The sequence below is a fragment of the Toxorhynchites rutilus genome, chromosome 1 (genome assembly GCF_029784135.1).
Source record: "Toxorhynchites rutilus septentrionalis strain SRP chromosome 1, ASM2978413v1, whole genome shotgun sequence".
Taxonomy (NCBI): domain Eukaryota; kingdom Metazoa; phylum Arthropoda; class Insecta; order Diptera; family Culicidae; genus Toxorhynchites; species Toxorhynchites rutilus.
The window spans coordinates 18,465,014-18,492,961 of NC_073744.1; the positions used below are offsets into that span (position 1 = coordinate 18,465,014).

A 27,948-nucleotide genomic window follows, 5' to 3' on the forward strand; every position below is an offset into this window, starting at 1 on the left:
ATACAGATTGTATTCATATAAACATAGATCGGATAAGTAGAACTTGAGATATCGTGTAAACCAGTTTGAAAAACATATTTCGAGAAAAACGCGTTTGTAGTTAATTGTTATGGCCGTACTAGATAAGATATCGCATCACTAAAATGGCTATAGCTTGGTAAATAATGAGATTTTCAAAAAGTCTCTTCTATGGTATATTCTTAAATGTCTGAATTAGAGAAATATGAAGAAAAAAAAAGATTTTTTTTTCAAATTTTTAGACTAGAATACCCTCTTAAAGAACGCAACATTGTGCTAATTTCAAATTCGACCGGATTCAGGAATAAGGGTTTATTTTACCGAAAAACACTTGAAGGGACTTATCTCAATCTGCGATTCGTTTCATAAACGCGACGAAAATACATATTTGTAGCGAATTGTAAAGGGCAAATCATTTACAAGGATGTTGAGTTAAAAAAAATCTTGGCAAGTGAATGGAACTCCGAAGCAGGTTTTCGCTTGAAGAAAGTTATGGCTGGGTCTGGTAGGACTGGAAGAAAATCTGTATCCTGAGCTTTTACCTACTGCTAGTTTCGATGAATTCCAACAAGTACTGCTAGCAGCTGAACGTATGAAAATCAACGATCCAGAACGCTTCTAGGGCACTTCTAAAACTCCACCCGCCTTACACACCAGACATTGCATCTTCATATTATTAACTGTTAAGATTCTTGTAAGAACTTCAACATACTGTATAGCATAAGTTCTGAGAGGATGGAATTCTCAAGTTGCATGAAGGATGCTGAAATATTCAGGAAAAAACGATGATCGAAAAGAAGTATGCCTACAAAAATATGCTTTGGGTTTTTTCCTTAGATTCGGCATGAATTTTTATGGACAATATTCAGCATGATTTACCAATTAAGGGTTGTAGGTCAACGGAATCATCGATCACGATGATATTGCAGATGTTTTGTTTTACTAGGTTCATTATAGCCATCAGGCACTACCGAACCTGTAAAAGTTATTGTTATTGTTATTGTTATTGATATTTAGACGAGAAAATTCTGTTTTCAAACAAAGTGGTTGATTTCATTGTCTGATTTTTTGAAAACTCAAACAGCCAGCCAGCTTTAATAAAAATACTCGAGAATAAGCTCACAAAGGGTATTTTAAAATGGATATGAAGATAACGTGGATGGAATTCGGAAGAAAATAATGAGCTCCCGGACAATGTTGAAAAACATCGAAGATTTCAAGACAAATCGTTACCATTGTAAGGCTATAATTTTTATCATTAAACATATGGAATAGAAAATAGAAACAAACTTGAAATGAAATTTAAGCGAAAAAATAGAATTTCTTGATTTTTTGCTCAAAACCGGAGGAATGTCCACGTGGACAACAGGGGGAGGGGTATAAGAAATGTCCACGCTTGTCCACGGAGGGGGAGGGGGGTGTCTAAAATCATGCTTTTTCTGTCCACGTGGTATGTGGACAACCCCTTAGTTCACAGTTGCGCAATATATTCTTTGTTCACATTTATTGAAATAAACTTCGAAACCTCAAGGTAAGTTTAATGAATATAAAAATACAAATTAGAATAACCAATGATTATGTTCAAACTTTGTAAAGTAAGTAAGTTATGAATTTAAGTTTCCTCCGACATGATGGTGAAGACATTTGAAGACATTTTTTTCGTATCATGTGAAGACATTCAAAAAAATCACCTGGCATCCCTCTCCCCAGACTTCAATTGGCAACATGCACGGAAAAAAAATCTCATCGAAAACTTCTTACTATTCAGCGAATGTTTGAATGTTTGAGAATGGGTTGACTGACATTATAAAATATCCAACATTTGAAACAGAATTCTTTCTATTAACAAATTAACTTTATGAATACATAATTGCCTTCACCTGATTTATTTGAAGTTTATTGTGAAAACATAAACATAAACGAAACTTGACCGTTATTGAATTGAATGCATGGTTGAAATAAAAACATTTTTTATTGAAATTAATTTTGAATTATTTTTAAGCAATTTTTTACTTCTCATCTTGGATTTCGGTTCTGAGGATTCCGACATTGTTGCTTCGTTGCGCTGTTCGGGATTCGAAGAGTCAGCCGATGTTCCCCCATGAAGCTAGAAGCCCAATCCTTTCCTGCCAGTTTTACAACTTGCTTGAATTCGTGCTGGAGGTTGTTGGCTTCTGCAAAATCAAACGCCAGGCGCCGTAAATGTTTGAGAGTCATACCATAGAAAGCTTTATTCAGTACAATTCTTCACCAGATCCTCAGACTGCTCACTCGTAAATGCTGGTCTGAACCGCCCTAGGTGCTCGCTGGCACATCCCAGCAGAAGTAGAAATGTCAATAAAAGAAGATTCAAATCATAAATCGCTTACTATCAGAAGCCTCTTCCCCAGAGCTGATTCAGAAATACCGAAGTCTGTCGCAATCCGACGCTTCGAGACTCCCTCCCGAAGCCTCTGTCGGACCATTTCGAGCATTTCTGGAGTGCATTTCTCCAAATTAGTCTTCTTCTTGTGAGTCCCGTTGAAAGTTTTGTTGAGAACATTTTATAATTTTTTTTTTTGAGAACAAAACGCTGTTGCACATTTTTGCCCCACAAGTAATTTTACAACTAATCGAATTTCTAAATAAAGCTCTTGAACTTTTTCACAAAAACGAATACGCCCTATTATCTACTATAGAATAAGGTTCCCTTGACAATGTAGTTTCGAACTTTCCAGTTATTTTAGGTAACTAAATCGTCATCCCCAAAAATGAAAAAATTAAATCAATATAGGGTAAATGATCTTGGTTTGTCCAATTTGGGGTGTTTTTACGCAACTAGTAAATGCAAATCGATTTTTCTTCATGAAAATCACACATAATCGATACGAGTTTGGGTTTGTTGAAAAACCCTAGGTCTCTAGTTGCTAATACTACCATAAGGTGTTGAAATTATTCAAATTTTTATGTTTTTTAACGATTTTCCTTAAAGAAGAATTTTGATCATGGTTTGACCACCTCTAATCATGGTTTGCCCAAAAAAATGATCATGGTTTGTCCGGTTTTAGAAATCTCCATTTTTGAATGAAAACATTCGAATTCACAAGTAGATGTTGCATTTATCATTCCTTGAGTTTACTGTCATCATATTGATTCATTCATAATTTAGGCTTTCTTCAGAATATTGCCTTTTCTTGGGCATTTCAGAAGTGTTCACCTCAACACACTCAACACAGAGAAACTTTATTTCTGCTATCCGCGAAGGACACAATAAACAAACTGCAGCGCGCCAAGCGGTTGCCATAGAAATCATGTGGACAAAATAACATTATTGAATTGGACAACTCATGATCAGAATTGAGTTCATCAAAATTTAATGGTTTAGCTATGTAAATCCGATACAAATGGTGAGCAAGCATGATGTTTACAATATTTATAAGTGTTGTAATCCAGAAAAAGTCTGAATACGTGCCAAATAATCATCTGGTGACCGATTCAAAGTTAGCTCGAATGAGGGGTGCATTGACACAAATAGAAGATGTATTTTATAAACCTTTAAAACATGTGATTTCGTAAAAATATACTATCAAACTACTATAAATCATGTAAAAGGCAATTTCATTTATATGTTTCGAAACATTCGAAGGCCTTATTTGACACAGGAGCGCTGAATTAGAGCATTCAAAAAAGTGGGCAAACCATGATCATATTTTCGACTGGACAAACCAAAATCATTTACCTTAACGCAAAAGTCTTCTTTCCTCTTAACTTTATGCCAATTTCATGAAATGTATCTTGTTTATATGTATGAACTGCTGGTGTAATAATGTGTCAAACGAATACACTGTTGCTGAATTTTTATGTTCGTATGTTTCAAAAAGGCCAATGCGCACTTTTGCCCCGTAATACTCTAAGTGTTTTTCGGAAGACTGATGTCAACTGTAGTCGATACCGTTCATCAGTGTTAGTTTCAGGCTGTCGGTGCTTCCAATTGTGTGTCTTGAACATTGTTCGGTGGCTTAGCACGTTCTATATCGCCCAAGTCATAATTACTGCTTCCAACTTCAACATAATGCCAACAGTACGACATTCGTAAAATCATACTTGTGCATCTAATACAAAATCTCAAAATCGTTAAAACTGACTAATTTAAATTTGTTTGAAACAGTGTCATCTAATGTTCTAGGGCTAGAACTTTACACCTTGTGCTCGTATCTGTAACAAGCTCTAACAGAAACGAACAGCACTCTGGCCATGATCACTTTGGCAGCTGCTGCTAATTCACAGCTTGCTGCGTTCCGATATGGTCATTGCGATTTTCAGCCTAATTAGCGCATACTTACACTTCATCGAACTCTCCGACGCTGGTGGCGGTTTGTTTGTACCATAAATCATTAATTATGTACACGTTTCACTGTGTGTCCCACTCTAGCTCTCTGTAGGGAAGACCTCGTGGTGGTTTCTGATCTTCTCGCGACGTCGCGCAGCACAGCGAGAATCACAGCGCTGCTGCACGCATCAGCAGCATTCAAAGCAACTTAAGGCGCTCCCCGCGATCGCAGCGAAATAAAAATAAACAACTCGGCAATCAGCCGGCCACCACCGTCTGCGGCGCTCGTTTGTGTGTGTCTATATGGAAATATGGGTACGTTTTCTAGGTTATGTACGCGGGCCGATGATGGCTGGAGATGGTTGTCAGCCGGTTGGGGCGCACTGAAATGTACCGTCGTCGGGCGGCACTAGTATTTGGTGTTCGACTGGCCGTTGGCCTTATTTTCGCAATTTCCCCCCAAACGGAGCGTTTCGGCTGGCGGCAGCTGCGTCTGGCGTCGTCTTCGTCGACCACACTCTTGACTCCGTGGAATGGATGCATACGTTGCGTAGTTTCGCGAGGGCGGTCCACAGGGATGTTATTTTACGCGTTTCGGAGGGGTTCTGAAAAGAAAAAGAGGAAGTGTTGAAGTTTTTTTTTTTTTTTATAATTCGTTTATTTGTACAGGCTCAGTTACATAGGTTTAAAGAAGCCAAACTCTCAACTATACTTTTACTATTAACATGTTTTCTTAATTCTACGGTTAATGAAATAGGAAACCGATTACTCGCGGTCGACTCGAGTTTAGAAGGGTGACACATTTTCTTTAGGAAAAGGATGGGATGTAAGGAGATTGTAACCATGTTCACACTCACACTCACACTCACTTTCACATTCATACTCACACATCACACTGAATTCTTAAACTATCCTCACATCTAATATGTATTAACAATTTAACTTATCTAATGTTAGGGAACCGATAGCTCGCGAAGGACGAAAAGGAGGAGAAAATGGGGGGGAAAGTATGTAAGAACAATCACACTCGAAGATCGATATCTTTAAGGAAAACATATATTTGGGACATGTAATCAAGGTCTAACCGAGCCAACACATCTCTCACCGGCACATTGGGCTGCCTTCCTCGAGCTCGAAGGGAGTTTTCTAAATTCGATCTGGCGACAAAATATAGCTCGCACGACCAAACAACGTGTTCGATGTCGTGGTAACCATGGCCACAAACGCAGAGATTGCTGTCGGCAAGCTTGAAACGAAAAAGCAGCGCATCTAAAGAACAGTGATTGGACATGAGTCGGGAGAAGGTCCGAATAAAGTCCCGACTCAAGTCCAGACTTTTGAACCATGGTTTGAGGCTAACCTTAGGGATAATCGAGTGGAACCACCGGCCCAATTCATCTTCGTTCCACTTGCGTTGCCAGTTAGCGATGGTATTTTTACGAACTAAAGAATAAAATTCATTGAAGGCGATTTGACGCTGATAAATATCGCCTTCAATTGCACCTACCTTTGCTAATGAGTCAGCCCTCTCATTACCCGAAATGGAGCAATGTGAAGGGACCCAGACAAAGGTAATGACATAACAGCGTCTGGATAAAGCACTCAAAATTTCTCGTATTCTCTCAAGGAAGTACGGCGAGTGCTTTTCCGGCCTCACTGAACGGATAGCTTCGACAGAGCTAAGACTATCCGTTACAATGTAATAGTGTTCAACAGGTCGTGAGGCGACGCTGTCCAGCGCCCAGTGTATTGCTGCCAATTCAGCAATATATACTGAGCAAGGATACTGAAGACTGTGTGAGGTGCTAAAAAATACGTTGAACACTCCAAATCCTATGGACTCATTCATAGAGGACCCATCAGAAAAGTACATATTATCACAATTGACACGCCCATACTTTGCTTTGAAGATCGTAGGAGCGATCCTCGATCGAAGATAATCTGGAATTTCATGGATTTTCTCCTTCATGAACAGATCAAAATGTACAGAGGAATTGATGTAGTCAGAAAAACAAACACGGTTGGGAATATACGAAGAAGGATCAACCTGCATGGTGATGAATTCATGATATGAGCTCATGAATCCAGAATGAAAATTTAGCTCGATAAGCTGCTCAAAATTTCCGATCACCAATGGGTTCATAACCTTACACCGGATGAGGAACCGAAGAGATAATAAATTGAAGCGATCTTTTAGTGGGAGTAGGCCTGCCAAAACCTCGAGACTCATGGTATGCGTTGAGGGCATACATCCCAACGCAATACGGAGACAAAGATACTGAATTCGCTCGAGTTTAATGAGGTGTGTTTTGGCAGCTGATTGAAAACAGAAACTGCCATACTCCATCACTGAGAGAATAGTTGTTCGATACAACATTATAAGATCTTCAGGATGGGCTCCCCACCAGGTGCCGGTAATTGTACGGAGAAAGTTTATTCTTTGTTGACATTTTTTACTCAGATACCTAATATGGGCCCCCCAAGTACATTTGGAGTCGAACCAGACCCCAAGATACTTGAATGACATAGCATGAGTGATCGGTTTACCCAAAAGTTGAAGCTTTGGTTTTGCTGGTCTATGCTTCCTAGAAAAAACCACCATCTCTGTTTTCTCCGTGGAGAATTCGATCCCTAGCCCAATGGCCCAGGTTGAAAAATTGTTCAAAGTAGCTTGTAAGGGTCCTTGCAGGTCGGATTCGTTTGATCCTACGACAGACACCACTCCATCATCTGCAAGTTGTCTTAGGTTGCAATTTTGTGTAAGGCAATTGTCGATGTCGCTTACATAGAAGTTGTACAAAAGGGGGCTTAAACATGAGCCCTGAGGGAGGCCCATGTAAGAGATCCGACTCACTGCCGAATCTCCATGAGAAAAATTCAAATGTTTCTCACAAAGCAAGTTATATAACATATTATTCAATAGAGGCGGCAGACCCCGAGAGTGTAATTTGTCTGACAGGACCTCTATTGAAACTGAATCAAACGCCCCCTTTATGTCCAAGAATACTGAAGCCATTTGTTTTTTTTCGGCGTAAGCCATTTGAATTTCTGAAGAAAGCAACGCAAGACAATCATTCGTCCCCTTGCCCCTGCGGAACCCATATTGTGTATCTGAGAGTAGGCCATTCGTTTCAACCCATCGATCAAGGCGAAACAAGATCATTTTCTCCAACAATTTCCGTATACAAGACAGCATTGCTATTGGGCGGTACGAATTGAAGTCGGACGCGGGTTTTCCGGGTTTTTGAATAGCTATAACTCGTACTTGTCTCCAATCATCTGGAACAATATTATGTTCCAGAAACCGATTGAATAAATTCAACAAGCGATGTTTCGCCACACCAGGGAGGTTTTTTAACAAGTTGAACTTAATTCTATCCGATCCTGGAGCCGAATTGTTACAAGAAAGGAGAGCAAGAGAGAATTCTACCATCGAAAACTCGGAATCAAGATCGCACCTATCTTGTGGTATGTCTCGAACAAGTTTTTGCACAGGAGCGGAATCAGGACAAACCTTCCGTGCAAAATTAAAAATCCATCGATGTGAATATTCTTCGCTTTCATTCGTTGATGAGCGATTTCGCATGTTTCGAGCCACTTTCCATAATTTTTTCATTGACGTTTCTCGTGACAAACCTCCCACGAAATTTCGCCAATAAGCACGTTTTTTCCCTTTGATCAAATTTTTGAACTGATTCTCAAGGGCTAAATACATTTGAAAATTTTTAGGGGTTCCACGTTTCCGAAAAGCTTTAAATGCATTCGATTTTTCTACATAAAGCTTGGAACATTGGCTATCCCACCATGGATTGGGAGGCCTTCGGCGAATGGTGGAACCTGGGATGGGTTTCGTTTGAGCGCGAACCGCGCTGTCATATATCAAACGAGAAAGGAAGTTATACTCCTCCAATGGAGGTAAACCATCTCTGGAATTGATGGCTAGAGCAATCGCGTCCGCATATTTTTTCCAGTCAATGTGTCTTGTGAGGTCATATGCCATGTTTATAGATTCAGAAGAATTCGACCCAATGGTGATGGAAATTTTGATTGGCAAGTGATCACTACCGTTGGGGTCCTGAATTACATTCCACTTGCAATTTAACGATAGTGAATTCGAGCAAAGCGAGAGGTCAAGAGCACTAGGGTTAGCAGGAGGTTTAGGTACACGTGTTGTTTCCCCAGTGTTCAAAATGGTCATATTGAAGCTGTTACAAAGGTCATATATCAACAATGAACGATTGTCGTCGTACTGTTCCCCCCAGGCAGTTCCGTGAGAGTTGAAGTCTCCCAAGATCAATCGTGGCTCAGGAAGGAGTGAGCACATGTCATCAAGTTGTTTGCGGCTAACCGCAGCTCTCGGAGGCCAATACAAGCTGACAATACAGAGGTCTTTGCCTCTGATGTTTGCATGACAAGCAACAACTTCGATCCCTCCAATAGTTGGAAGGTCAATTCTAAAAAATGAGTGGCACTTATTGATCCCCAAAAGCACCCCTCCGTATCTATCATCACGGTCCAAGCGTATAATATTAAAATCGTGGAAAGAGATATCATCTCGCGAAGAAAGCCAAGTTTCGGACAGAGCAAAAACATCACAATTGAAGTTATGAATTAAAAATTTGAATGTATCCAATTTAGGGATAAGACTACGACAATTCCACTGTAAAACAGTGATATCTCCGACCTCTCTATTTGAATTAGACATCAAGAGAGATAATCATTGCAAGGAGGGGCCATGTTTGCATCAATTGTTGCAAAATTGTCTTTAATACTGGAAGCATTGAGATGACAATGGTTCTGATGGAGTCGGAAACATTAAAACACTTGAAGATTTGATCCAAAAGGTCAGACAACTTTATAAATCCCGATTGGGAAGTTGAACTGGACGGAAAAATAGGGACAGTTGGGGTTTTTGATGTCCCCTCGAGTGCTGGGTCGTTCGAAGATGAAATATTCCCACGGAAGCCAGGAGGAACCTGATTTTGCTTGTCCGCTGCACTCGATTTTTTAGGCAAGCTAACAGAGGATATAACCGTGGGGACTTGTTCTTGAACTTTGGGAGTGGTCACATTTTTGCGCCGGGGATTCCCTTTGAAAATAAACGGTGTGCCCTCGCTAGCTGTGTCCGCTTCCATTTCATCAACTGGCAACGCGGAAAAGGTATTGTGTGTTGAGATTGGTTGTTGTTGTTGAGCCAGTAGAGAAGCGCCCTTTAAAATTTCCGCAAAAGTACGTTTCGATCGTTCCTTTAAAGAGCGCTTCTGCTTCTCCCAGCGACTCTTGTAAGTTTCACAAGTTGAGAGCACGTGTGGGGATCCTCCGCAATATGGACACTTATGCTCAGTCGCACTGCAGGATTTCCCCACATGTTGCTCTCCGCAAGTGGCACAGCGCTCCTTGTTGGCACAATAATCTGCTGTGTGACCAACTGACTTGCATTTGTTGCAAGTCATGGGCTTTGGCACGAAGAGTCGCAGTGGTAGTCTCAATTTGTCCACCATAACGTAGTCAGGGAGGGCGGAACCAGCAAAAGTTACTCGAAACGAGTCGGACGGCGTGAATTTTGTTTTTCCCTCTTCCTGGGACACTTTTCCTAACTGTTGGCAGTCCAAAATTTTAACTATCGACCGAGGAAGCTTTTTAAATCTGCCATCTCCCTTTTTTATAAATTCGCTCGTCAGACCCGTTTCTGTAATCACCCCCGAAATTTCTACGTTATGGCAGGGCACATAGGCGCGATATTCTAGGATGAATCTATTGTCGACAACAATCTCGTTAGCTTGCTTCCGATCAGCCACGACAACACGCAGTTTGTTCGGTCTAACCTTTCTCATTTCGACCACGGAGGAATAATTTTTTGTCAGATCTTTCATAATCTGAATGACGTTCAGCGATTTCCCGTTGGGTTTGGGCCGGAAGAAAACAACCCATGGACCAGTTCCAGGTGCATCCTCTGGATAAACCTTGACACGGGGAGAGGACAAAACAGAAGAAGAAGACGAGGACGAGGTTTGGGCGGGAACGGGGACGGTAGAGGGGGGAGATGAGGTGGATGGTTGAGAGGGATCAGGAGCAACAGATGAGGAATGCGAGGTCGATGGTTGAGTTAAAACGGGGGGGTTCGGGGGATGAGTGGCGAGGTTTGTGGATTTCTTAGAGGGGGGCTTTTTAATCGACGACTCTTCTGTATCACACGGAACGCGCTTAAGCGATTTTCCGGCACCTTTTTGTGCAACGGAAAGGGAGTCATCGAAGGAGATCTCCATATTAAAAGACCCCCCACCTTCATCCATCATTTATGTGACTGATAATTGCAATAGTTTGAATGATTCCTATAACCTAATAAAAAAAAAAAACAAAGAAAAACAAAAAATAATAAAACTACTTGCTAACGCACACCAGTGCGATGATTGCGGTAACGGCTGCTGCTCGATCGGATGATTGCAGACGCCGCTGCGATTGTGCACTTTTCAGTCCGGTGCTCGTTCTCACGTTCTCACTCACAGCGATTCACACGAGATGCACCAGTACAATTGAACTTAGCGATCGGCTGATCGCGTGTTGGGCGCTCGGCACAAATGAAATGGTGTATCACACCACTAAGCGCGTTCTTCCACACTGATATTGTGTGCGTGCGACTGACCACCGTGTCCGACTCCAATTTGCGATGGCGATGAATTGGCGAGAAATGAAAGGTTGAACACAATGTCCACAAGACCACGGTAAACGCGTGATAATAAAAACACCAGGGCGAGTAAGGTTAATAACAGCTTACAGCACTCGATCACGATTACGGGAACGCGAAAGTAAACGACTGATTGCTTGCGCTGTCCAGACTTGAATGAACAGCGAATGAAGTGTTGAAGTTAATTTGAATTAATTTTACTTCTCTTGAATTTTAGCAAAGCAACTGCTTGTATTTCCATTCAGAGGAAGCAGATGATGCATACCATAACAAAATCGCCAACATAGCTACAGTGGTGAAGGTTATCCTAACCTTACACAACAGTTCGTAATTACTCCGGTCACGCACCGCTTTGCATTAATTAGATCAATTCGCCTCGGCTAATTCAGTGTTGAACAAGGGAGTACTGTGTAAACGTGTAATGCACAGTGTGTGTCACGGAAAATGTGACGAATGGAAAGAAAAAAAAACTGTTGAGTTGTAGTTTGGCAATAATCTCTGGTGCATTGAACACTCTCTCTGGTCTGTTTTTCTCGTGTTCTCTTTCTCTCTCTCTCTCTCTCTCTCTTTCTCTTTCTCTCTCTTAAGTTTAAATGCTTCACAGAAAAAAGCGTAATTTCTATTGTAAATTATTTTTTTCATTTTCGTTTCAGGGTGAGGTCCCCATTAAACGAGGGTACTGAATCGAGGCGCCGCCAAGATGGTGCGATCCAAGTTGACCGCCGACACGCCGTCGGAAGCGGTGATGCGGGTTGCGGACCGCCCACGGGTACACGGTTTGAGGAGTGCAAAATGATTCGAAAAATTGAATTAACGTTTGCATTAAAAAATGGACTTTTTTCGGATGGTGATAAATAACCTAGGACAGATAAAAGAGTTTGATAAATTTTCCATGGAAGTAATATGATTATTAGCTTACTTGCAAAAAAAAATTCTACGCCCTTGCAAGCCGCCTTCCGTCAGTTAAACGAAACATTCGCCATGGCGGACGAAAACATGCGTGTAGGCATGTTTTTTAGGTTCTTTCTTCGTTTTATATCAATTCCAGTTTTCGCGACAAAATTTATTGAGTAGATCTTACGCTTCAGGTTTGCCCAGAAATTATCGATGGGAAGCAGCTGGAGGACGTTGGGCGGGTCCGCCGACTTGGGTACCACGTTGATATTCAGACGCTCCACGCTCCAAGTGAGCCGACGCCAGATTCGGTCAAAACACCGCGTCTTCGCCCTTATGGTATTTCTTGATGAACGACGCAACTTCCGGCAGGCACTTCGTACGATAAATTTCCCCGTTCACGGCCAGTCCGGAGCTAAAGAAGAGCGGCTTTGACATCCTCTTCTAACTGATTGTCAGCCACAGCAGCACCTTTTTGGGGAACCTGGTGTGTGAAATAAACTTCACTTTGAAGCTCACATGCTTCGTGGGGGAAGTAAAATGCCCTGCCAGTCGTTTCCATCCAGGGTGAGATAGGTCTCGTCGTCCATCACCACCACCACGTCCCGATTCGCCGGGAAAATCGACTAGACCATATTATTCAGCCGCTACCGCTGCGTCATTTCCTGCAGCTACGAGACTAGTGGACGGGACTTCCGCTTCCTGACATGTATGTCCATGTTCGCAAGGTACTTTTTCACTGTATGGCCGGTTGCACCGACCTCCCGGCCAAGCGCACGCTGCGATGTAGCCACTTTTCCCTCGATCTTCCTGTTCAGCATCCTTTGGAGCTTCTTGTTGCTCAGGGTCGTCGGCCGTCCGGAACCGGGCTTTCTTTCGATGCTCTGATTGTTGTCCAATAGTGACAAGATGTTAAAGATGCCAGAAAGGGCGTTTCTGGCGTACACAAAGTGCCACACGATGTTCGTTTTCGACGCGGCGGGGTACCGTTCTTTGAACGCGCACACTTCTGAACGGAGTAGCTTCACTGTTTTCGCCATCACGGTTAGAGTTCGACTGATAGAGCTGTTAATTTTTCTCCTGCCTCATGAGTTACTATGATTGATGGGTAGTTTCGTCAGTGCGTGTGAAGGTAAACCTATGAAAAATCGGCAATTTTTGTCCATTTCTAGATCAACATGTCAAAAGGGTCTATCTTCTTTGATCGATTCTCTTCACCGTCTTTCTCTTTCGATAACCACGGCCTTTTAGACATATTTTGCTCCAGTTTTGCCATATAGTTTGATAAACGAGGTCCCCTTTCACACTCCTTGTCACCGAACACATCAGGAAATCCTGTTACTGCTTAGTTATTAATGAAAGAGAATGTAGATGAAGAGAATCGATCAAAGAAGGTAGACCCTTTTGACATGTTGATCTAGATTTTTTGAATGCTTAACTTTTTTGTTTAGAAGAACATTGTCTTTTAACGGTTTTTTTTCGCGTTGGTTGCTGCCTGTTTTGGACATTTTGCGAATTACCATCCGCTGTGTTTCCGTGCAATTATGCGCGCGAACCATTTTTCGAAGACTGCAACTAGAATTTGAGGATAAAAAACCTTAAATACTTCTTGCTTACGTGAAAAATATCTACCAGGATCCGAAAAACACAAAATACCTCCGAGAAACAATCAATTTTCTTCAAAAGTCGGTCGAAACAACACTCGAAACAGCCGAAACGAGGAACTGGTTAACTACAGATATTATAAATTCCTTCGTACTATGCAAATAAATTATTATAAATGGATTGAATTATTTTTTCTCAATGTTTTGTCACTTTCTTTTTTGGCTTGAGCAGTGGCGAATCTTTTAATAACCAAAAATGTAATACATCTGGAGGAATTTACTACGTCAGAATACAGTAACACTAGACTGAATTTCTTTGGCTATATAGAATCCAATCAATGGATGGTGGATGGTGATATCAGTTCCAATCGAAATATTGTTTTCTAGAATTGGCGCTATAGCCAAGAATCGGTTTTGACTTAACGCCAGACGTTTGGCGACAGTTTTGCTATATAGTTTGATAAACGAGGTTTTCTTTTCAAATTTTTCAAAGATCAATTCGGTAAAGATCATTTCTCTGGTACCGACCGAATAAGTGAATCGATCCCTACGTAGGTTTACCATCTGTCCTGATTTAGAAGGACATGTCCTTATTTTGAGATCTATTTGTGATGCCCTGATTTATTTTTCACAATCTAGGCTTTATCCTGATTTTCATGAGAAATTCAATTTTGTTGTAGAATCAGAATTATTTTCAGACCAAAGTTTTGTGAGCATATAAAGAGTAAACCACGAGATCTTTCACCTATTTCCATTTGGAGATTTTGTTTCACTTGCTTTTTCAATTCCTAAAAAGGCTCAATTTGGGAAGATTTTATGACCTAACTATTTGCTGATTGCCAGCAAAATGCCACTCATAGATGGTGCGCACAGCAATGCCACTCATAGATGGTGTTACCAGGGCTTGACAATTTCGAAACTGACTGAACATGACTTTTTTACTTCTTCATTTCTCTTCAGCCTATTTCAATATCCATTGTGTGCATTCACTAGGCATACTGAAACATCGATTCTTCAATTTCGTTTCCTTTGAACTTGAAAGCAGCTGCTTTTACTTGACGATTTAAACTGCCCTATTCATTATCATTTAAATAAGCTATATGTCATTTTCAATTTCAAATGTGAAAGGACGATCACTGCTTTCAATTGAAAGTTTCATTCGATTCCCTTTCTCCAGACTGAATTTTTCCGTCTTTCAAAAACAAATGGAATTGAATGAGGAAAATGAGGCATACAACCAGCACCGACATCTGATTACGCCTACTGGCATACTGCACATCGTCATTTTCATAAGTTTCAGTGAATACGGTTCGAGCTCAAACGAAATTTCCATTCGAAATGAGAAACTTTCAAGTTCCTTTCATTTTCATTTCACGATTCGATAACTTTGCTGCGGTTTGAAGAATGCAAGAAATGAACGTGGAATGAAACGAGACTGTACGAAGGTGAAGTGATTTTCTCTTTATTGAACGTGAAGAGAGAGTAGCACTATTTTCAACCTGCATAAACTTGCATGAAATTGAAAGGCGATAGGCTCATTATTGAGTGACGATGTGTCGATTGAAGTGTCATTGTAAGGCCCTGATTGGTACACACTGTGTATTCTAGTTACGATCGAGCGCACACACTTCGGCGAGATCGGAGTCGATCTCACGCATCATATAGTGGAGTGCCAAAGAAATTGATTGACTAGAGAGCAGAAAAGATTAATTATCGAGATAACCCTCAGCGCGAATCTGGTCTACAAAAGGGCGAGCACACTTGTGACAGTGCGAGTGTTTCAATTAGCCTGACCGTGCAAGTTTGATAGCCGAAAATGGTCTTAAAATGCTGACCGTGTATAGGGTGGAATGTGCGAAAAATGACATACAGAAACCATGTGAAGGCCCCGCAAGTTTGAGGTGATCAATGATCCAATTAATGTGTTGTCCCCCGGAAAGAGCAATATGGTGTTTTTGCACGCTATGAAATAGGATTATTATATTCTTATCGGCCTCTCCGAATCTATCGCTTCGTTTGACCTGCCAGAGCGAAGTCGAATTTGGAGTGATGGATTTGTGTTTTGCTGCGATAAGCAGCTTCTGATTTTTCTTTATCACTGTCAGTTGCGTTTTTACAGCAACCAAAAGCCGCCCGATTCAACTGCGAAAGTTGAGTTAAATTTAAATGAGTGTTTCACAAGTATGTAGTATGCGTAAACGTCTATCGGTTACAGGAAAGAAATACAACTTTTCTCATGTTTTCGCATCATGGAATTTATTCCCAGAATAACATCTGAAGGCGCTGTCGTGTTTGTTTTCGTGGAACGGTAATAATTTATGGTAATGATGAGTGGTTAATTTTTCCTCCGTTAGAAGGGTATATGGAAATTGAAAATGGGTGTTTCGGCGTTTAGTGGAACGGTTTTCATTATTAGTTGGAATAGATTACGCGTTTTTCCATATGATCAACAAAACATTACATCGATCATCCTGCACGTTCTGTGAATATGAAAGGTTATAAAAACCTTCGTGTACGTGCAATTGCATTTGTGGGAGTGTGTATATGTGTACTAGTTTGGCTCCAAAAATCAAGTTCTATTTTTTGTGCTTTGTTGAAAAAAAAAAAAAAGAAATCAATGTGTAGGTGACATTGGCAGCAAATTTCATTGTCTCAAGTCGTTCACTGTTTTCATCGCACGCAGAATTTCGCGATTCGACCCATCGAATCTGCTACTTGACAAAGTGCAGCTATAGAGCTCCATTCGAATGCAAAGTGAGAGAAAACCATGACATTATTTACCCAACGGGACTTTCTTAGGTCCGCTTTACGATTTCGGTTCGAAATTGAGTACGAATCGTAAATATTCTCGGTCGTAGGTCGAAGACAGCGCAGTTTCTGCTGTCTTGACAATTTTTTTTGACGTAGGATTACAGCTTTCGAGAACATATTGGGGGTACAAATTGAAAAAGGAAAATCGATCGCATCGTGAAAAATGTCCAATTTCAAACGCATTACATGATGGGTTGATGAAATTTTTGCGTCAATCGATTTCGGCACTCGATAACAATCTATAACATTGAAGAAAATAATATCTATCAACTATCGAACAATTGAAAAATCTCAACCCTTATCCAAACGGAAATACCTAGTTCTGATTGGTCGAAATTGATGACACAAGCGGCACTTACAATTATTGCTCAGTTATTTCTGATGGATTTACGAGATTTTTCTGAGCATTCCATAACAATTAATTTACAATGAATAAAAAATATATTATATGAAACTAACTTTTTTTTTAACTTTCATTTAGCTTGCCCTGTAATTTGTATGTTTGTATGTTTGTATGTTTGTAACATAGCGCTTTACCACATTATTAGAAATTTTAACCCCTTCCTGTTGACCGATTGATCTGAAATTTGGAACAAACATGTTATCTCTGCAGCCATTATAAAACTGCATATTTCATGATTTTAAAACTCCAAGATGGCGGCCGTTACAAAATGGCGGCTTACATATTTTCTCAGAACCCCATCAATATGGGTATGAAATGAAAGGGATTGACTAGTAGAACACAGTTATTTACGAAAAATTGTAATCCAAAATGGCCGCCACTACAAAATGGCCGATTACATATTTTCTCAAAACCCCATCAATATGGGTATTAAATGAAAAGACTTGAGTAGTAGAACACAGTTATACATGAGAAATGCAAATCCAAAATGGCCGCCACAACAAAATGGTGATATATTTTTTTTTTCAAAACCCAATCAATATGGGAATCAAATGAAAAGGCTTTACTAGTAGAACACAGTTATTCATTAGGAATGCAAATCCAACATGGCCGCCACCACAAAATGGCGGATAACATATTTTCTCAAAACAAACCCCATCAAAATGGGTATCAAGTGAAGGGGCTTGACCAGTAGATCACACCTATTTATGAAAAATTCAAATTCAAGATGGCCGCTTTAACAAAATAGCCAATTACTTTTTTTAAACGGTTTCATTCAACTTGACCTGTTTGTATGTATGTTTGTGGGTTTGTAGGGTTGTCCCACATTGATAAAAATTAGAAATTCAATTTGGCCGCCGCTAAAAAATGGCTTGACTTGGAGAACACACTATATTATGAACAACATAAATGCGAAAAGGTGTATGTATTTTATTGTTATCCCCTCAATATCGGTAACGAATGAAATGATTTGACTAATAGAACACAGTACATCATCAAAATATTCCGAAGAAAAATAGGTGAGAAATAAAATTTAAAAATAAAGTTGAATGGTTTTATTCTTATCAAACAGATAATGTCCAAAAACTAGAAAATAAAAAAAAACTTTTTAAGTTAAACATTAAACCGTTTAACTTAAAAAGTTTTTTACTAAAGCTAGAAAATAATTAGGCAAGTTACAGTTACTAGTTATCACATCTCTTCCTTCATAATTTTAGAGCAATTATGAGACTTCATAGTGTTGAAAGTGTTGAAAGTCACTATTATACAGAAAAAAGTACGAGACTGTATAATGAAACAAGTTCGATGTTTTCTGCTGATTTTCTGATGATGTGCTTCGCATATTTCTGAAAACCGAAAATTCAGATTCAGATACAGAATACACCATAATTTCTGACAATCCAATCAAGCTGTGATGACCAGGGTTGCCACACATACAAAATATTCTGTATTTTACAAATTTTCAGATACAGAATTACAGATTTTCATCAAAGATACAGATTTTTTTTTATTTCAATTTTAAATATTTAGTCTAAAGGGTGTGTCACATCAAACTGCATCACGGAAAAAACGCTGTAGAAATTCGCCCAGTAGACCGATCCTTTTGAAAATTTTAGACAGTAAAATAAAAACTATTAAACAACTTTTGGCATTTTCTTTTTATTCATACTTCGAGCCCAAGCCCGTATGCTCGCGCATTCCTCTTTACCCCGTCCATAAGGTTCTGTACAACGTCAGGTTGTAGTTTTTTTTGAACAGAAATCCATTTTCTCTTGAAGTCCGCCTCCGATTTGACAACTTTTGGGTTCTTCCGGAGGGCCTGCTTCATAATCGCCCAATATTTTTCTATTGGGCGAAGCTCCGGCGCGTTGGGCGGGTTCATTTCCTTTGGCACGAAGGTGACCCCGTTGGCTTCGTACCACTCCAACACGTCCTTTGAATAGTGGCACGAAGCGAGATCCGGCCAGAAGATGGTCGGGCCCTCGTGCTGCTTCAATAGTGGCAGTAAGCACTTCTGTAGGCACTCCTTAAGGTAAACCTGCCCGTTTACCGTGCCGGTCATCACGAAGGGGCGCTCCGCTTTCCGCAAGAGCAGATCGCTTGCCACACCATGTACTTTTTATCAAACTTGGATAGTTTCTGCTTGCGAATCTCCTCAGGAACGTTGAATTTGTCCTCTGCGAAGAAGAACAACAGGCCCGGCAGCTGACGAAAGTCCGCTTTGACGTAGGTTTCGTCGTCCATTACCAGGCAATGCGGCTTCGTCAGCATTTCGGTGTACAGCTTCCGGTCTCGCGTCTTCCCCACCATGTTTTGCCTTTCGTCGCGGTTAGGAGCCTTCTGAACCTTGTATGTACGCAGGCCCTCCCGCTGCTTGGTCCGCTGGACGAATGAACTTGACAAATTCAGCTTATTGGCGACATCCTGGACCGAACTTCTCGGATCACGTCTAAACTGCTTAACTACACACTTGTGATCTTTTTCACTGACGGAGCATCCATTTTTGCCGTTCTTCACCTTCCGGTCGATGGTTAGGTTCTCGAAGTATCGTTTTAGTACTCTGCTGACCGTGGATTGGACGATTCCCAGCATCTTACCGATGTCCCGATGTGACAACTCCGGATTCTCGAAATGAGTCTTCTTCTTCTTGAATGGCGTTAACGTTCCCTGTGGAACTTTTGCCGTCTCAACGTATGCATTAACTAGCGTCATTTATTAATACTTAGTTGAGATTTTCTAAGCCAAATAACACGCCTTGAATGTATTCCGAGGGGCAAGCTCTAGAATACGCGTGATCACAGTGCAAGTCGAAGGAAATTTCTTTGACGAAAAAATCCCCCGGCCAGAACGGGAATCGAACCCGAACACCCGGCATGATAATGTGAGACGCTAACCACTCGGCCACGGGTGCACCGAAATGAGTGCGCAGGATTAATTCACGACGCTCTTTTTCGTTCGACGACATTTTTTCCAAATTTACGAAAAATTGACAGTGAAGCATGGCCAACGTGATCTATACACTCTTATCTGATTATAAGCGAAAGCTGAAGATATAATTCCTAAAAATTAAATTTCTACAGCGTTTTTTCCGTGATGCAATTTGATGTGACACACCCTTTATCTGCCTTCTTACCTTCTTACTAATAAAATTTTTTTTTGAAAAATGTTGGGCTGATTCTTTCTGAAGAAGAAGATTGCAGCTAGAAAGTTAACCGTCAAATAGTTTTGTCGGGACTTCTATATTGAACTCGTGATTTCCAAATGATTTGATTTCAGTGATCCGGTTATCAAAACTACGACCTTGATAAACCCTCAAACCTTTCTCAAGCGTCCAAAGCTTAATGATTTGATGCGCCAATTTCCTCAATTCGATGAAGCGGGTAATAGACAATGCTTGGATAACGAATTCAGGCTTCTCAAGTGATTCAAATATAGCTTGGTACCAGCTGTTGGATGTCAAAAGGCGTGTTGGTAAGTTTTTGTATCTACTGTATAACTGTCAACTGTTAGTACAGGGTCTTTCAGATTGAACGCTCACGTAAAAAAAAAGAATAGTTCCTTATATTTTTTTTTGCTCCGTCGATGGTAACACTGCATGCCCCACTTCGGGACGATAATCTTCGGCTACTCGTTCAGTCTGATCGGATGGTTTTTAATGTCAAGATGTACAATTTACAAGAACGTGTATTTCTAGTGAAAACGTATTACTCGAGCAACCGAAGCCTTAATGAAACCTTGTCCTTTTATGGCAAGAATTTCAACATTTCTCGTCGTTGATTACGAAATTTTGTTCACCGTTTAAAACGCGTTATCGAAAAAGGGGTGGTCACATCAAAAATGTCCTAAAATAAGATTTGTTTTTTAAAAATAAAAATCGGTTCACTTTTGTAGAGGTTATTAAAATTTGAAAAACCCTGTACACAGTTGACTCCATAGCATACTAAACGTTGTGTTCAACCGTTCTAGTATTTTTTAAACTGGTGGATATTAATGTTTTACGCCACTGTCTGGAGGTGTTGTTCAAAACTGACCCGGAACTCGGTCGCTTCCCGTTTAGAGAAAATCGAATATTTACTCTATTGTGATTATTTTTACTTCAGCTTGGCTTGTTATTTTTAGAATATTTCAAGCAAATCGCTCGATTGCATAACAGACAAAAAAAAGTCATTGATGAACGAGGCCAACAGCGAATCATTCCCTCGGGGATGGAATATTCCATTCTTTGAAACACATTGTTGGATATTATCGCACTTACCGGGCACTTAGCAAGATGGTACTAATAGCATGTCATAATTGGTTCTCTCGAATGCGTCCTGTGTAGGAATATGTTCGCTAAAAAATCTCTCGATTTGGGCTGATAAAAAACAGCTACAAGAGAAGGAATTCGCATGAGTCAACACTCCCCAAAGTCAAATGTTTTTTTTCGATGCTACCGAACAGATGGGCATCAACCTCTCGCTAGACATATAATGCTCCTAACCGGAATTTTTGGTTTAACGCATCATGACAGATTGACACTTTTCAAATTTTGCTATTTCAATTTTTCAATCTATTCTTTTTTTGGTACCAACTTTTTCTTCTGCATACTGCATACTTCTGCATTCGAGGTATTGATTTACAGCACTCCGATGAAAAGAAACATGGAGTGAAACAGAAGAAAACAACAACCCACGCTACGATCGCATCGTGTACGCAAAGATGAGTTCCACGGAAAGAGAAGATCAACGGTGACCTATTCTTGATTTGCCATAACGAGCGCGGGTTATTCATCATGTTTGAATGCTGGCGAAGGTGAATAAGTCTGGATGCAATATAAATACTCCCCCTTATTCCACGCGGCGAGGGACGTGAGATGGCCAAATTTCCCGCTTCATTGTGGAAGCTACCTTACTTTTCAACTTTTTTTATACCCTAGTCGATAACATATGAGAACACGATTTCAAATCACACCTAGTGACAAACAATAGTCACGCCATTCGCCTACGGGAATGCGGTGACTTTAGCCATCTCACCTCATTCGCCGCGCGGAATAAAGGGGACTGTGATGTAGAGCAGTTTCTTTCTCCACTACTATTTTATTTTCTATCACTACTAACCAGTTAGAACGAACGAAGTTGTTGAATTATAGAGGAAATATTAAACTTTTCATTTCATTCACCTCTAAAACCAGTGTTTGCGTTTGTTAAACTAGTGTCTGTGTTTGCTGATACATGCAAAAATGTTCTGTTCATAGCGAGAAAGAAACTGGCACACGCGTATCTTTGTACTTGCCGCTCAATAGACATTGGCAACCGAATATCGATCCCACACTACGTTGAAGAAATGAGGCGCTTCTATTTAAGAAATAAATCTCGTCAATAGTTTTGGAACAGGTGCATTATTGATAGGCATTGATAGCATCAGATGAAAAACACTCAGAATATTCAAAACACACATTTCCTCTTTAAAGTACTATCAGAGATAAGAAGCATGGATGGAAACACGGTGTTGGATGTTGGATGATACTCGTTTCTCCAGAAATTCGATCAGCAACGATCAGCAACGGTGCCTTTTTAATTGAAATTGTTTGTCAATTGCACAATAAATTAATCTAATTGGCCACAACTACACTGGAGTCGCTTTTTACGCGGGAGATACGTGCTGCGTAAAAGAAAACCGCGTAAAAATTCCGCCGAAATTCCAAAATCCGCGTAAAAATAAATCGGGTAAATTTCAAATCCGTATAAAATTCTAGCAAACAGTGAATTATTAGTTTAAAATGCAACCTATACTCTAACAATTGATTAACTGATTTTTTTGCATGCTACAGTCATGATATCTGCATCTCTTTTTATTTCCCAGCTACTAATCAGTGATACAATACAAACTTATTTCGTGAACAGTCACAGCAATTAGCACACTGAATTTTTACGCGGTTGATACGTCTTGTGTGGAAAAAAAACCGCGTAAATTGCGAAATCCGCGTAAAAAACTGCGTGAATTCCAAAATCCGCGTAAAAAAACGGGTGAATTCCGAAATCCGCGTATAAAAAAACGCGCAAAAAGCTACTTCAGTGTACTAATTTTAGCCATAAAGATACTCCTTGTTAACTGTACAAACCCGCTGCAATCCATGAAAATCGTAAGCATCGTCTTCATTCTTTTAAACTGAAAAACGATTTGATGTTTCTGGTCCTTGAGTATTTAGGCTATTTGACCACAAGTCTTTTTTCCAAAATTATTGCACTCAATGGATGTTGCTTGGGCGTTTACTTTTTGGATGATCCAGGAGTTTTGTTTTAAATACAAACTATCCTACGCCTATGACAGAAAAAAACGACAGATGGAGTCGCTGAATAATGTCAACAATGATCCATATTTTTTTAACAGCATACGAAATAGATACAAAAGATCAATCTGCGCAATGCAAAGAATGCTTTTATGATAATATATACAGTAGAGCCCCGATTATTCGCGGAATAGTCGGGCAAGCTCACCGTGGATAACGAAAATAAAGAACTAAAAATGAGGTGCAAACACGAAAAAAAAGATGTTTCAGCATTAAAACTATGTTTTATCAATACAGAAATCATTAAACTATCCATCTAGAAGATCGTGTGCACCAGAAAAAAAACCACAAAAAAAAAGATCATGAGCCTACCACTTTCGGGCAAATTCCGCGAAGTCCTATAGATTTACTATGGACCTCGTTGTCGCGAATAATCCGCACCGCGGATCATCCGATCGCAGATAATCGGGGTTCTACTGTATATACTTTTTATGATTATCGACTGTACCAATGATGGAGTTAACAAACAATATCTAACTATTAAACTAAATGGCCCAATTCAGGGCCACAAAATTATGGAAGAGTTCAATCAAGTATTTATTTTTTAACGTAATCCTACGTCAACTATGCGGTCGTGTCTCGGACACAACCTTCCTGTAATTTTTAAGTTAAAACTTGTTCAGGGCTACAGAACGCCAAACAAGAACAGTTAAATGACTCTGTCATAGTTGAAATTTGACCACAGGCGTAGAACATTTTGACGTAGGACTACGTTCTTCAGTAAGAGTGCCAAATCTCAATTTCAAACAGGTCACGATTTTATGAAATATGTTAAGGTTAATAACTATTTTCACTACCACCAAAAGCTGATGTTTTGCATAACAGTTGAATTGAAAATTCTCTAAGATTCGTTCGATGTACCATACATTGTGATTCCCTAATCCGTAAATAATTTAAATTAATGGAAATTGGCAGTGTTCCCTTGTTCCTGTACCTTTGCTCTCCCTATTTGCTACCGTACTCACAATTAAGTTCTACTTGTGCATAGATGAGGTACAACATCACAAGCGAGAAGTAGACACTTTTCTACACGCTTGCATTTGTGCAAACTTTGAAGCGTTCCCCTAACACGGACTACTAAACCGAGGAGCCTGGAGAAATCGTCATTGCAGGTATAAACCATTTGCGGGACTTTTTTTCATCAAATATGATAATTTAAAAAATTGGGGATTTCGTAGGGAAAATATTAAAATCTAATTGAGTAGGGTTTTGAATTGATTTAAAATACAATTTACACAGTGACAGTGAAACAATCTTTGTTTTTTTTTCTCAGAGAGAGTCAATTCCGCTGTGTTACCAACAATGCTCGATATTCCTGGGGTCTCTAGGCTAGATAAAAGTTTGTTTTCTCCCAGCTAATATGTCATAAAGGTTCTCAATAAAAATTGACGCAGGAGAGAATATCTTGTATTTTCATTTTTTTTAACACATTTTTAAAGTGTATTCGAACTTATTGAACACCCTATTACATCACTTCCCTGTTATTTTATTTATTTTATTTTATTTTTATTTCTAATTAGTAACATGAGACTTCAGTCTCTTTTCAATGTTACATTGTGTAAATACATAAGAAGGTGCGCCGTGGTTTCTAAACTATTCGTGAATACAAACATTTCATCGACTCACTAATTCATTACTTCGTCGAAAGGAATCGATAACTTCAACTATGAAAGTGCTCTGCTATTACTTTTACATTCACTTGCCTCAGTGAATCCTGATTCTTACCTCTACCCACTAACAAACATCCCTCTCATGATAATCGCAAGTGAACCACGCTTAGAGGAGACCTTTCTGGCTGCAAATATCATACTAACATTCCTTCCCTTCCCCTGGCGACTGTGAAAACGTGACCAACGTCGTTATTAACAATTTAAAGCCCGAACCACCGAAACTTGCACAATGAGAATGATTTACTACTCCCGAGTGTCATTTAGTGTGTTCTTTGTGCAATTTCGCTGGTTCAGATCAATCATGGAGAGCAACTTCGAAGTGTCTAGTCTACCCAAGTCTACCCCAGCTCAAGCTCAAGCTCAATATGATAATTTAATATGATACTTTTTTTTAAACTTTCATTTTCAAATGTTGATTTTTACTGGCTCAACAAATTAAACTGATTGTTGAACTCTACCCTAATGGTGTTTTTATACATTTTCGATGTACACTCAAATTTCAAATAAAGCTAATTTTCACAAAATATCGCTTCCGTCCCAATTGGTTTGATTATTGTGTTGCTAGTGCTATCGATTATGGCCGCTATATGGTGACGATTGATCGAAATTTTGATTGATTGAGAAACGTAGGGTCGATTATGTCGTGCATGGAGATTTAAAAGGCTTTAAGGAATTCACTGACCACTCAACCCTTGACTCCGTAGAGACCGCCTTAGCCATTTCTTTAACTCTATTCTCGTCTTTGATTGGAAAGGATTGAGCTGTATTGAAGACCTGTGCGTGTTCGGAAGTCAATTGGATCGAGTCTGGGAAATGTGTTCTCATCATGATACTAAGTGATTCCTGGGAATAGGTTGTATATAGACCGTTTCCTTTATCAGACTATCAAGGCCATTGGTGTGATCCTTAGAAAGGGCTTCAGGAAGTCTTGCCACAACAGGTAAACTTTCTACCTGTTTACAGGTGAACTTCCGATCTATTCTCTTCGATTTACGGATTTCTTTGTTATATTCTGCTAGACAGTTTTTGTACTCTGTCTAATCAGAGGTAGTTTTTGCTTTGTTGAAGAGTTTTCTAAATAATTTTCTAAGCTTTTCAAGATTTTTGTTCCACCAAGATGCATCCTTACTTGAAGTTTTCTGCTTCAGTGGACAGTTTTCTTCAAAGGTGGATTTAGTGTTGGTTTTAAATTCTGATGAAACTATTTCAAGCTGTTCAGGGAGGCGATCTGGCGTAGTGGTAACATTCATGCCTCTCACGCTAAAGGTCACGAGTTCAATTCTCACTCCCGACATTCTTCCAAAAATGGAAGTAAAAGTGACGAACCAGCCAAATGAGTTGAAAGTCACTATAACACAGATAAAAAAAAATCAAGCTGTTCAGCGGAAGAAATACTTTCCACTGATATAAAAAGTTTCTCCTGAATTTTGGAATGATAACAACCCCAATTTGTTCTGTTTTCGTTTCTCGGATTTCTGAATAGTTCGTTCAAAAGATCACCAGAATTATAATGAAACATATAGATGTCCAGTGCAGATATCTAGAGCTATCTTTTTGTGAGCCCAAGCGGTTGGGATCCCTCGAATGGAAGCCGTTAATGTACCTTTTCTGGAAATGAGGCGAGATTCTTAACCTATTTTTGTTCATCCCTCAAGACTTACCTTTCTTCATACGGAACCACAAACCAGGAAATGAAGCAAAGATAATTCCACTTGTGCGGTGAAATGATTTTTCTCCGTTTAGAGCCAAAGTGTGCTTTCTATCACCTTTTCTATCCTGTTGTTGCTAGTGAAACCGCAGCAAGATACAAATTCGACCACAACTCACTGTCACTATCAGATGAAAATATTTTCAAAACTTCACGCCTACTGTGGTAAATTGCGAAAATTGTAAATATCGTAGACACTGTGTAGTTTGCGAATCTTGTAAAAGCCGATAATGACAAATTGTGCCACACTGCTCACCCCCGGACAATACACGTTGTCTGGCGCATATAGAATGCACCGTCTGAAGGCAGGAAGACACAAAAATCGCACTAAATGTACACTCTCTTATAGGACCCGACAACTGAAGCGAATAAAGGGACGCACATGTCTGGCTTTATGGCAGGCCCTCATCATTTCGCCCTTTGCTTGTTTGCTTACACATGCACGAGACTTGATCCACGTAGCTCTTCAAAACCCCGGTGCTGTGTAGAGGTGATGAAGCATACAGAGCAGGTTGAATCCCTTCTTCTACCATATGTGCCGCTGCTCCTCTGAAAGGTGTGTTCACTCTAAAGCAAATATGATTAACACTATCTCACTAATAACCCGCGAGTTAGGCCAGCTCAAGCCACTCATAACAAGATTCGCTCGGGGCCGAGCAAACAGTCTCGTTTGATAACAGACAACGGAAGGTAATACGTTTCAACAATAACACACGCTAGGCACTAGGGGTGCGAAAAATTCGGATTGCACTGATAGCTGAGAAATGTGTATCACACCGTTTATCTTTGATTTCTATTACAAAGCACTATTTTTGCCACTCGGAATTCCATTCAAATCAGTCACTCTTCACTAATTAATCCATGAGGTTGAGCAAGAGAAAACAACGTCAATCCAATTACAGCGGCCCGACTGCAGCGACGATCCGTTGTTCCGTTCAACACACCGAGGAATGAGTTTTCCACCTCCCACCGGCTGCTGTATGAAATTGTGATGCGTGTTATTAATAGAACATTAGCACACTCTTCCTTTCATGTTGCTGCCTTATCTTGGATTCACCATTCCGGCGCCGCTTTCATTTTACGACAATTATGCAAACGCGGTTGCATCAACCACCGACTGCTCGCTCACACACTTACTGCAAGACGTATTGTCACCGAGAAAAACAAAATTTTCAACCCACCGGAAAAAGGCTTTTTCCGCGAAAAATGCAACTAATCGCTGTGCGTTTGCTAACCGAAATGGAGCGGCAGGCATTTCGCTGCGTGTGCTGATGCGACTCCTCATAATCCTAATGAGGAGACACGTTCAGTCACTTACTCTCTCTCTCGTTCGCTCGTTCATTCGCTCGCTCTCATGCTCACGCTTTTCGCCAGCATTATTTATTTCGCATTCTCTGAGCAACAAGCAAGCCCCAACGCGAGACGAAGAGAGCAGAACAACAGAGAGGCGAAAGAAGGTGAGAGAGAGAAAGACTAATCTGTTTATTGGATGATTTTCTGCGAATATATGTAAATATA

At 40.1% G+C, this 27,948-nt stretch overlaps 1 protein-coding gene across 2 annotated transcripts in view; it reads right to left on the minus strand.

Annotated features, from left to right (window-relative positions):
• The window catches only part of LOC129763581 (protein phosphatase PP2A 55 kDa regulatory subunit), a 99,158-nt gene extending 71,462 nt beyond the window's left edge, over window positions 1-27,696 (minus strand). Inside the window, exons 1-2 of one of the 2 annotated variants that reach the window (XM_055762791.1) lie at window positions 26,384-27,696; window positions 4,341-4,932 (exon numbers count right to left, since the gene is read on the minus strand). In XM_055762791.1, coding sequence (XP_055618766.1) covers window positions 4,341-4,392 — 52 coding nt within the window. In that variant the 5' untranslated portion in view covers window positions 4,393-4,932; window positions 26,384-27,696. Of the gene's footprint in view, window positions 1-4,340; window positions 4,933-11,277; window positions 11,403-26,383 lie in introns of those variants that run through there. The other variant, XM_055762792.1, reaches the window with a different exon arrangement.
• Between the last annotated feature and the right edge of the window lie 252 nt (window positions 27,697-27,948).